The sequence below is a fragment of the Patella vulgata genome, chromosome 4 (genome assembly GCF_932274485.2).
Source record: "Patella vulgata chromosome 4, xgPatVulg1.2, whole genome shotgun sequence".
NCBI lineage: Eukaryota > Metazoa > Mollusca > Gastropoda > Patellidae > Patella > Patella vulgata.
The window spans coordinates 9,138,693-9,150,841 of NC_065882.2; the positions used below are offsets into that span (position 1 = coordinate 9,138,693).

A 12,149-nucleotide genomic window follows, 5' to 3' on the forward strand; every position below is an offset into this window, starting at 1 on the left:
AAGAAACTCCTTGCTTGAATAAAATTTGATATTTTTCGAAATTTCCATACGCATTTGTAGCTTTATTTGCCATTTCGGTTTTTTTATTCATAAATTTAAACATGCATTATGCAAGAGCAAAATCTGCTTATTACAAGTCTTTCTTTAGGCCTGAAATGTTATCTAAATTATCAATTAGACATTAATTAACTTATCCAGACCATAATAAACTCTCGATGTCAAGGCTAGCCTTCGATGTAGGCTGGATAGATTCCTATATGCCGCTAACGGCCAAAGATAATTAAATCAGAAAAAGTGGATAATCGAGACTATGCTGTTTATATTAATGATTTTAGTAATGATAACCGAGACTATGCAAACATTTCACCGTCTTCTTTCTCGGCTCATAGTGGATCAATTTGACTGAAATTTTCAGCAAATTACCTTTACACTATCTAGTTTTTAACAATTATAGCGAGAACTGCCATCTCTTTATCTTATCTCCCATAATGTATCTTTAAGAATCCCCGCACAACAAAAGTACAACAGACTTAGGTGAGAGTAGAGATTATTTAATGACCATATCGTTTCGGGTATCAGTACCCTTTTTATTTATTTCTGATAAAGATTTGGCAGTACGTTCTATGTCCACTGCTGCCAAATTGCTTGAAAATTCTGGTGTTCCCTGAATGCCCTTGTCCTGTTCAAAAATCGGTAACACTCCTTTTCTTTAGTCTAGGCCAGTGTACTCTATCTACTGCTACCAGAGAGAAATGGGGTTTAACGTCTACTCGACACAAACTTGGTCATTTCGGGACTAACATATGGTTCAATTTTATTTCCATAATTCGCTTGGGCGTAGGGGTCTTTAGCGGTGGGAGGAAACCGGAGGACCCGGAGAAAACCAACGAGATTAGACAGGCGACCCTACTTTTTGTCACGTACAACCTGGGAATCGAAACTACGCCAGTCAACTCAATGACAGACTTTATGAAACAGCGCGCACGTGCTAACCATTAAGCCACCCAACCCGCCTCTACTGCTACCGAATTCCTTTCACAATTCTAGTCTTCCCATAATGCCCCTTTCCAGTAAGAAAACCCGTAAAGTATTTATTTTATTCTTGGCTGGTAGAGGAACTATGGGGATGCTCGATTCACAGCCCAGAACGTCCCGAATTGACAGAATTGCAATCGAGTAACGCGGAATTCAGTCCTGTCACAGTTCTGCCAGACCCAACAACGGAGGTGGCGTGAGTAGAACCGTGACGTAATTAAACACAACGCATATGTTTCAGCTGGCATGGTTGGTTGAGATATTTACTTATTCAGTCGACGCATGCGTTGTAGCCCGAAATCCACCTTTTCACTCGATTGTCACTATTTTTAGGATTCAATTCCGGAACGTTCAATCGATTACCCGCTATTTTCATCGTTCTGCCAAGACACGCGTGTGAAGGAAAACTGATCACCTACTTCGTCCTAGTATAGTCAATGGAAATAATCAAACCACCCACTTGGGAACAATCTTTTAAATTTACCATATTCCTTCTTAAGAAATAGAAATAATCTAGGCTGGTTAGGCTTATCTTTGGAAATCTTCAAAATGTGAACGTAAGAGAACCCTTGATAGTTGGACTTCTATATTTGAGTAAGTCGTGGTCCCGCTGCTGGGGCAAAATTGCCGTTATTGTACCTTGTATGGCGTATGTTCGTCTTCATGCACCCAGTTGTACGTTAATCCCTATTACATGTCTATAATATTGGAAAACTAAGAAACTGTAACTGAAATGTCAATATGCTCCCTTTTTTGTGGTGGCTGCATGGGCCAATGGTTAGGGCGTGCGCATTGTATCATAAGATCTGTCATTGAGTCAACTGGCGTGGTTTTCGATTCCCCAGTTTACGTGACAAGAAGTAGGGTCGCCTGTCCAATCTTGTGGGTTTTCTCCGGTTTCCTCCTATTGCTAAAGACTTCTACGTTTGGTCACCCTACGGATCTCTTCAAACCGTGTGACGACGACCTGGGGATGCTCGAGTCACAGTCCGGAACGTCCCGCATTAACAGAATTGCAATCGAGTGACCCGGAATTCAGTCCTGTAACATTTCTGTCAGTCTCGACGACGGAGGTGGCGTGAGTAGAATTGTGACGTAATAAAACACGACGAACAGGTTTCGATTGTAACTATTTTTGGGATTGAGAGAATTCAGTTCCGGAACGTTCAATCGAGAACGCCCATTATCAATGAACACGTGATAGCAAAGACAAGAGTACGATCAACTGAAGACGGCGAAGAAGATAAATTAACGACATACTTGACCTATTCAAAATGCCTACGCATGTTAAATGAAATAAAAATTAATGTAATAAAATTTTGAATGTACAGAAAGGTTTATCATTTTTAAAGGGAATAACATTCTGGTGATTCGAAGTTCTATGTAAGAAGCTACATTTTAATAATACTTCCGGTTTTCGAAGTTACAATATTTCCGGTTTTGAGAAAACTAAGTATTCCGACACTCTGTGTAATCCGACATATTGTAACGATACCGTACGATGTCGTACTTGGAAAACCTGGCGCCTGTAAGGTCAAAAGGTCACATTCCCGATGTGATTAGGCAATGTATATAATATTATATATATTGAATTATGTTTAATTATAAATCAAGGTAGGTTTGTACGTGCCTGTTAGTGCTCTGGTTAACACGTGATTATTAAAGATTGAACTAATCTGATAGGAGATGATAACCTGACAAGGACAGCTGTCTAGTCCTTCGAATGAGACAAAAAACCGAGGTCCCGTGTATACATTGCAATGCACATAAAAGATCCCTTGGCAGTTGGAATTCGATATAAGAGTAGGCGATAGTGCCGCTGCCCGGGCAAAATTTCCCTCATAGCACACTGTATGGCGTATGCCCGTCTTCATTAGCCCAGCATAGGAGTAGGACGTTAAACCCCATTTCATTTCATTTCATTACACCAATTGGAGGCAGACCACCATTAAATTTCACCATCTCGGTGTAGTTCGTCTATTTATAGCAATTCTCTCTCTATCTTCTTTTTCCCTTTTTGCATGCCCATTTTTGTTGATTTTTTGGTCTAGAATTAAAATTTTCTGCCAGGTTTTGGTAAATATTCATGATTTTGAGGCGGAAGGATAACAGAGGTTGGTTACGTGATATGTACGGCAACTAGTTACATGTTTTTAGTATGCTTCTTCAAGTTTGTGTATCTCAATATTTTGGTGGTCAGTCTCATACAAATTTTAGTGCAAAGATATGACCATTTGTTCCTCTGTCTGTAGTGAAAAGCATTCAGCCAAACGAATATTTTGGGAAAACTTGAAGGTGGCCAAAGAGGCAAGAATTAACATTTAAGTCAATGGATAAATTTATGTGGTCTGCTTCCAGTAGCACACCAATTCTATGCTGAGTTATTGCCCCTTTAACATTAATGCTGTAATAATCATTGGATTTATTCAAGTGGCGAGCCACATAGAGAAACCCTAAAGGAATTTAGGCGTCACTTTTATATTGTTATTGCCATCAAATTTCGAAACGTTGAGTTTGTGAGATTTTATTCTCCACTAGCCAGAAGTAGTTCGGCTAAAGCAATTCCTTTCTGCCTATGCACGATAATGAACTTCAACTTAATTAATTCGTTGTAGTCTAGGCAAAATACTCACACTGTAACGGTAGTCGTGCGATAGACGAAGTGTTCCGATTGCTAACTTTGTCTACTGGCTGTTTGTCGGCTAATTTCCTATTAAAGGGAGAATTAATTGATGTTGTTTGTTGTTTCTCTTTAATTTTGCCTTTACGTCTTAAGCTTGTATAATATCATAGTTTATATATTATTAGTTTGAGTATTAAATATGTAGATATTTATTCAGGGAATCAAATTATGATTATAGGCATTTAGTTAAGTTTATTATGTTTACCTAATAAGCTTCCCTCAAAATACGTGGTCTTTCGTAGATCATCATGGCAGCCAAATGCATGAAATCGGGAAAGGGGTGAAGTCAAAAAGGTTATTACGTTTTATAAACACATAATTTATATATTTATAGTATGCTAATATGTTTATTGTATGTTTAAGTACATGTCAGTATTATTGTGTGCTTTGCCAGGCAATGTTTTAGTCATATTAAGTCAGGTTTATAATTCGTGGAGACAGCGCTGTCGTCCGCTGTCGTCTGTCAGTGTCATCGTCCTTGGCCTTTGAACAGGGCTACGTATTGTTTACGTTGTGTTCATTGTTGTCATTAAAGTTAGTCAATCAGTACTGCATGGTAATCCGATGTATTTTTCTTATTTCAGTTTTCACGTAATGTTTAGTGAAATCTTCAGAATGTACATGTAATATTCAGTGAAAGCTTCAGAATATAATATTCAGCATGTAATCAAGTATTATTCAGCATCGTCAGTAATGAGTAATATTCAGCCATGGTGTCTTCAGTATAATATGTAGCACGTTGATTATAATCAGAATTAAAAGAGGAATTCATCCGTATTCGAATTCTCTCATTAGGCTATGTAGGCCCATGCGTATGCGACCTGATTTGTGTAAGCTGATGTGTGAACTGTTTATATTTGTAGCTGTTATTTAATATATAAAGTTTATTACATTGAAGAACTACACGTCGTTGTTTATATTTCGCTAAATGTTTCAGTGTAGAAAGCATTGACTTCAGAGTATTCGTCCGCAGAGCATCATTCCTCTGTCAATATTATTTGGCTGCTTCAGCGATAGAGGCATGCTGTTACAGTGAAAACTTTATTCACATTCGTTTATAAGTAGGCGAACTTTTAATTCATTTGCGTTATATGAGTAGACACTTCATATCGCATACTGAGAAGAGACTGGTGTTATGTATTCAGCAACTTTACCATTGACAATATTTCTAATAAGCAGTATATTATCGGTGATTTCGATTTCGGATAAATTATATACAAGTACAATGGCATCCGGTGGTAATGATACCTACAAGATAAAATCATCTCATCATTCTTCATCAAAGAGATCTCTTCAAACACGAAGTGCTGCATCGCGGTCGCACTCTGTAAAAGCTGACATAGCTATTGAAGCTGCTGCACTTAAAGTAAAACTCAAATATCTAGAGGAAGAAACCAGGAAACAGTCAGAACTTACACGTATTCAGATGATACGAGATTTGGATATGGCGGAAGCTAAACTTCAAGCCTTAGATCAAGTTGAAAGAGAAGACAGTTGTGTCTTGACTGACAGTAGTGAATCTGATAAAAGCCGTCATAATACATGTAGTCACAATGCTCCTGAAATTAATGCGCGTCAAGATCGTCAACGTAATTTTGTACATGTACCTCTACCTACTGCTAATCAAGATGTAAATCAATATGTTCAAAGTTACATTAATAACATTCCTGACTCAAGATATTCGCCAACTGAAGTTTCAGTGGAAAATTGTGGTGGTAACATTAGTAACAATGAAACTTTATCATCAATTGCTAAAATGTTTGCAGAACAAGTTAATTTAAGTAAATTGCCAGCTCCTGAACCTATAATATTTTCTGGCGATCCATTGAAGTATCCAACATGGAAATCTGGGTTTCGTTCTTTGATAGAACACAAGAATATTCAACCGGTCGAAAAAATGTTTTATCTTAAAAAATATTTAAGTGGTGTTGCACGTGAATCCGTTGAGAGTTACTTTTTATTACAAACTGATAACGCCTTTGAAGATGCAAAGTCCTTATTAGAAGAAAGATTCGGTAATCCCTTTATTATTTCGCAAGCTTTTCGCGACAAGCTAGAAAGTTGGCCGAAGATATATCCTCGCGATGGTTTGGCACTTCGAAAATTTGCAGACTTTCTCAGACAGTGTGAATCTGGTATGAACTCTATTGATAGTCTTAAAGTTCTCGATGATCCACGAGAAAATAAGAAACTTTTGATTAAGTTACCAGATTATTTAGTCAATTGTTGGGCTCGTATCGTGCACGACTATAAGCAGAAATATCAGCAGTTTCCTCCCTTTAGGGAATTTGTAAAATATTTATCAAGAGAGGCAGATATCGCTTGCGATCCAGTTACGTCCTGTAGTTATAAGTCAAACTCAAATCGAAGTAATCCATATGAACCTAGGAGAGCTGCAACGGCTCATGCTTTGGAAACTCGTGAAAATCGTCAGTTTAATCGCTCCGAACGAAAACCGTGTACCGTTTGTAAAGGTCAGCATCACTTGGACACATGTTCTGAATTTTTAAAGAAGAATTTGAAAGATAGAAAGGAGTACATTGCAAATAATCGCCTGTGTTTTGGCTGTTTAAGCTCGGGTCACATGTCAGTATTTTGTCGAAGCAGATTGTGGTGTAATATCTGTCATAAAAGGCACCCAACTTCTCTTCATGGTGATGTTCCGGAAAGAAACGATCCAGTTGCAAGGTCTTCCGTTGCGCATAGTATTAAAGTTGACTGGTACGACGTTGGTAATAAAAGCGCAATGATTGTACCTGTGTGGATATCCTTTGAAGACAGAGAACGTTTAGTTTATGCATTGCTTGATACTCAGTCGGACAATACTTTTGTTTTAGACACTTTGTTAGATTCTCTTGGTGTTGATGGACAACAAATCCAGCTTTCACTTTCAACAATGACTGCTGAAAATCAGATAATAAATAGTCGTAAAGTTCCGGGTTTGTGTGTTCGAGGATATGACAGTAATATAATCATCAATCTACCTCCAGTTTATTCCAGAAGAATAATGCCGGCGAATAGAAGTCATATTCCTAATTCCGACATGGCTAGACGTTGGCCTCACTTACACTGTATAGCAGATCAACTTCCTCCTATTCTGAATTGCGAGATTGCCCTTTTAATAGGTTATAATTGTCCTAAAGCTCTTACACCTAGAGAAGTAATACCTCATTCGGGAAATGGTCCTTACGCCCAGAGAACTGACTTAGGATGGGGTGTAGTTGGCATTATAGATCAATGTGCGTCAGAAAATTTGGATTCAATAGGCTGTAGTAGTCAGACATTTCAAGTTCGAACATCATGTAATAATAAATCAGAACAATCACTAACTTCAAGTGATATTGTTGTTTCCTTTAAAACACACATCCGAGAAATTATTAATCCTGTTGACATACTGAAAATGATGGAGATAGACTTCAGTGATCGTAATAATAATGACTCTGGTTGTTCTCATGAAGATAATCAATTTGTACTTAAGATGAACTCATCAATTCGCTTAAATGAAAACAGTCATTATGAAATGCCTTTACCTTTCCGTGGATCTAAACCAACGCTTCCGAATAATCGCATTGTGGCAGAAAATCGTTTGACACCTTTGGTAAATCGTTTTACAAAAGACATAAATTTTAAGCAAGATTACAGTAAATTCATGAATGAGATTATCGAAAAGAATTACGCCGAACCGATTTCTGCGCATGAACTTTGTAATATTGGACAGATTTGGTATATACCACATCATGCAGTTTATCATGCAAAAAAGCCTGGTAAAATTCGAGTCGTTTTCGACTGTAATTCGAAATTTAAGGATGTTTCGCTTAATGATCATTTGTTAAATGGGTCCGATCTAACCAATAGTTTGTTCGGTGTATTATGTCGATTTAGAATGGAGAATGTAGCCATTATCTGTGATATTGAGCAAATGTTCTACCAGTTTAATGTGGAAAAACAAGATCGTGATTTTCTCAGATTTTTATGGTGGAATAAGGGAGATGATAAGCCTGCCGATTTCAGAATGACTGTGCATTTATTTGGTGCTACCTCGTCACCAGGTTGTGCGAACTTTGGGCTAAAGCAAGCTGCAAATGATTTTGAAATGGAATTTGGATCAGAAGCTGCTAATTTCGTGCGAAATAATTTCTATGTTGATGATGGTTTGTTGTCAGTCAAAACTGACGAAGAAGCAATTTCGCTGATTGAAAATACCAAAAAACTGTTAGCCAAGTGCGGATTGAGACTTCATAAATTTTTGTCAAATTCTAACACAGTGATCGAATCAGTTCCGGTTGTGGATCGTGCAAAGGTTCTTCAGAATCATGACCTTTTCTTCGAAGATTCACCTGTTGAGAGATGTCTTGGTTTACAGTGGTGCATTGAATCCGACACTTTTCAGTTTCGTATATGTCTCAAAGATCAGCCACTCACCAGACGTGGAATTTTGTCAACTGTTTCCTCGATCTATGATCCGTTAGGACTTATTTCGCCAGTTATTTTAGTTGGTAAACAAATCTTGCAGGAACTCTGTAGAGCTCATAACGATTGGGACAGTGACATTCCGGATATATTGAGATTCCAATGGGAAAAATGGAGATCTAGCTTATCTCAACTTGCAGACGTGAAAATAGAACGTTGTTATAAACCCAAAGACTTTGGTGATATTGTGGTAAATGAATTACATCATTTTTCAGACGCGTCAACGTTCGGTTACGGACAATGTTCGTATTTGAGATTGATTGACAATAATAGCAATGTATCTTGTTCATTAGTAATGAGTAAATCTCGAGTGACACCTCTTAAACCAATAACAATTCCCCGTTTAGAATTAGCTGCAGCTTTAGTGTCGGTAAGAGTTAGTTTGCAGTTAAGACGTGAATTGAACTATAGTAATTTAACTGAAGTATTTTGGTCAGATAGTAAAGTAGTGTTAGGTTATATTAACAATGATGCAAGAAGATTTCAAATGTTCGTTGCGAATCGTATACAGCAGATACGAGAGTCAAGTAATCCTACTCAGTGGAGGTACATTAAATCGAAAGATAATTTAGCAGATCTAGCATCAAGGGGCGTTACTGCAGAAGAGCTCAATGCGACTAAATGGTTCATCGGACCAGACTTTTTATGGAAATCACAATTACCTAGTACATCTGACAATCCTGAAGAAATGCATGTAAATATATCTTCTGATGATCCTGAACTTAAGAAGGTACAGAGTTTAGCTACAAATGCAAAACCATGTTTTGAACTTTCTCGTTTGAATCACATTTCAGACTGGTTTAAAGCCAAACGAGTGATAGCCTTATGTTTAAGATTTAAAGCAATATTGCTCAGTAAAGATAAAGATAATCATGTGCGAACTGTCAAACTTTTAGTTGGTGATAAGAAGCTTAATGCGAAAGGGAAACGTGTCTATCCGAGAAGTGTTCTTGAACGTCCTATTCAGAAACTGATATTAATTTTGGAACATGAGTAAACCGGGATTCCCCATCGAGGAGCCACAGACTTTCAGTAGAACTATCAAACTGTTATGCTTAACCGTTTAGTTATTTGGTTTACTTTTATATCTCTGCTTTTTCTTTGTTCGTAGATTAATTGAAAATTAGTTCCTAATTTTGGGGAGCCATGTAACGGTAGTCGTGCGATAGACGAAGTGTTCCGATTGCTAACTTTGTCTACTGGCTGTTTGTCGGCTAATTTCCTATTAAAGGGAGAATTAATTGATGTTGTTTGTTGTTTCTCTTTAATTTTGCCTTTACGTCTTAAGCTTGTATAATATCATAGTTTATATATTATTAGTTTGAGTATTAAATATGTAGATATTTATTCAGGGAATCAAATTATGATTATAGGCATTTAGTTAAGTTTATTATGTTTACCTAATAAGCTTCCCTCAAAATACGTGGTCTTTCGTAGATCATCATGGCAGCCAAATGCATGAAATCGGGAAAGGGGTGAAGTCAAAAAGGTTATTACGTTTTATAAACACATAATTTATATATTTATAGTATGCTAATATGTTTATTGTATGTTTAAGTACATGTCAGTATTATTGTGTGCTTTGCCAGGCAATGTTTTAGTCATATTAAGTCAGGTTTATAATTCGTGGAGACAGCGCTGTCGTCCGCTGTCGTCTGTCAGTGTCATCGTCCTTGGCCTTTGAACAGGGCTACGTATTGTTTACGTTGTGTTCATTGTTGTCATTAAAGTTAGTCAATCAGTACTGCATGGTAATCCGATGTATTTTTCTTATTTCAGTTTTCACGTAATGTTTAGTGAAATCTTCAGAATGTACATGTAATATTCAGTGAAAGCTTCAGAATATAATATTCAGCATGTAATCAAGTATTATTCAGCATCGTCAGTAATGAGTAATATTCAGCCATGGTGTCTTCAGTATAATATGTAGCACGTTGATTATAATCAGAATTAAAAGAGGAATTCATCCGTATTCGAATTCTCTCATTAGGCTATGTAGGCCCATGCGTATGCGACCTGATTTGTGTAAGCTGATGTGTGAACTGTTTATATTTGTAGCTGTTATTTAATATATAAAGTTTATTACATTGAAGAACTACACGTCATTGTTTATATTTCGCTAAATGTTTCAGTGTAGAAAGCATTGACTTCAGAGTATTCGTCCGCAGAGCATCATTCCTCTGTCAATATTATTTGGCTGCTTCAGCGATAGAGGCATGCTGTTACACACACCACTTATTCATTTAGAAGTGTTTTGGTACCAAACTGTAAAGGAACTGCCCCTGTGGATCATATTCCAAATCTACCTAGGACAATGGTTCACATGAAACACATTAGCGGCACACCTGGCTAAAAATATATGAAAAATATTTGAATTTTGCGAAATAAAAACTTGGCAAGTCATAGATGGCATACAACCATAGACACACAGAATGACTAAAACTAAATAAAGAAAAACATAGCTATGAACTTCCCAGTAGACTCAATTGAATCACATGGTTTTAGGCATTTTCCAAGTGTGCCGTTTAAAATTCCACGGCACACTAGTTGAGAATCGCTGACCTAGGGGTTTGAAAGTTATCGACGTTACGCGATACCATTCGAAATGCAATAAATTACCACCAAAACTTTCGCCAGGATGCGTCACAGGCTTATATGACGCCACACAATTTTCACCGTGGAAACCAAGTGCGATTTGTCCGAATGAATTTTCACAAATCCAGCGTATGAACCAGACATTAATACTTTCTCATTCGTTATTTTTCTCAAGAGCAGACGGAGTCTATCTAATAATGGGATCAAATCAAATCATTCACGTTTCAGCTAGAGCCTTTGTTTGTGCAGAACGGAGGGCCTGACAAGGACAGCTGTCTAGTCCTTCGGATGAGACGAAAAACCGAGGTCCCGTGTATATATTGGAATGCACGTAAAAAATCCCTTGGCAGTTGGAATTCGATATAAGAGTAGGCGATAGTGCCGCTGCCCGGGCAAAATTTCCCTCATAGCACACTGTATGGCGTATGCCCGTCTTCATTAGCCCAGTATAGGAGTAGGACGTTAAACCCCATTTCATTCTTTTTATATTGTTTTTCACATTTAGACGATTTCCATTCCACGGGGCAGCAAATGGTAAGAGATTGCACAGTCCTTGTCTATTTCAGTCAACATATTATAGGTGATTCAATGACCAAACTGGCGACCCTTTGCACTATCAACTCAACAAAGTAAGTAAAAGGCCATATTGTTAAATCAGGGCTACCAGAGGATTAAAACATACCTGGATTTCAATTTTGTTGCATCTGAGAATCACATTTTTATACCAAAACTATACAGTTATATGGGACAACAATCACTGGTTTATTATACACAAGCACGACGTTTCGATAAGTATTCTCTTATCGTTATCAAGCACAATGACATTTAGTAAACTTGAGGGTCTATATATATGTACGAATATATTTCCCTTCTAGTTTACTAAGCTGGCGTACACACTTAACTGCCTCATAGACCCTCAAGTTTACTAAATGTCATTGTGCTTGATAACGATAAGAGAATACTTATCGAAACGTCGTGCTTGTGTATAATAAACCAGTGATTGTTGTCCCATATAACTGTATAGTTTTGTTATGTTTCCAATTGCTAAATGCCACTAAAGGATTACATTTTTATACGTCTACACGACCGCCATTTAATAATGTAATTAAAGAGCTAATAACACTCTTGCTAGCTTGACAGCTCCAGAAAATAAAAAAATACCCTTATTCTAAGTACTAGATGTGTTAGTGTTCTACCTGTTGTGTAAATTATCCATTACATCCTATTTTACTTGTCCAGAGGGTTCGAAAATATTTTTAAATCCAAGTCACATTTGAAAAGCTTTACGTCAGGCTTTTTCTAAATCATATAGTTGAATTTTTCCAATTTTTTGAATTAGGTGTTTTATGATGAAATTTGTATCATC

At 37.2% G+C, this 12,149-nt stretch overlaps 2 protein-coding genes across 2 annotated transcripts; both read left to right on the forward strand.

Annotated features, from left to right (window-relative positions):
- The first annotated feature begins 3,676 nt into the window (after positions 1-3,676).
- Positions 3,677-7,627, forward strand: LOC126817782 (uncharacterized). Its single transcript, XM_050544927.2, has 3 exons — positions 3,677-4,012; positions 4,303-7,546; positions 7,615-7,627. Exons 2-3 carry the CDS (start codon positions 4,854-4,856, stop codon positions 7,625-7,627), a joined length of 2,706 nt encoding a protein of 901 aa, XP_050400884.1. The 5' UTR covers positions 3,677-4,012; positions 4,303-4,853.
- Position 7,628: 1 nt separating this feature from the next.
- On the forward strand, positions 7,629-10,283 carry LOC126819096 (uncharacterized). Its single transcript, XM_050546948.2, has 2 exons — positions 7,629-9,677; positions 9,968-10,283. Exon 1 carries the CDS (start codon positions 7,638-7,640, stop codon positions 9,183-9,185), a length of 1,548 nt encoding a protein of 515 aa, XP_050402905.1. The 5' UTR covers positions 7,629-7,637; the 3' UTR covers positions 9,186-9,677; positions 9,968-10,283.
- The last annotated feature ends 1,866 nt before the right edge of the window (positions 10,284-12,149 follow it).

Coding starts and splice junctions, on each gene's coding strand:
- LOC126817782 (XM_050544927.2), top strand. CDS start 4,854: ATGTATTCAGCAACTTTACCATTGACAATATTTCTAATAAGCAGTATA.
- LOC126819096 (XM_050546948.2), top strand. CDS start 7,638: ATGTTCTACCAGTTTAATGTGGAAAAACAAGATCGTGATTTTCTCAGA.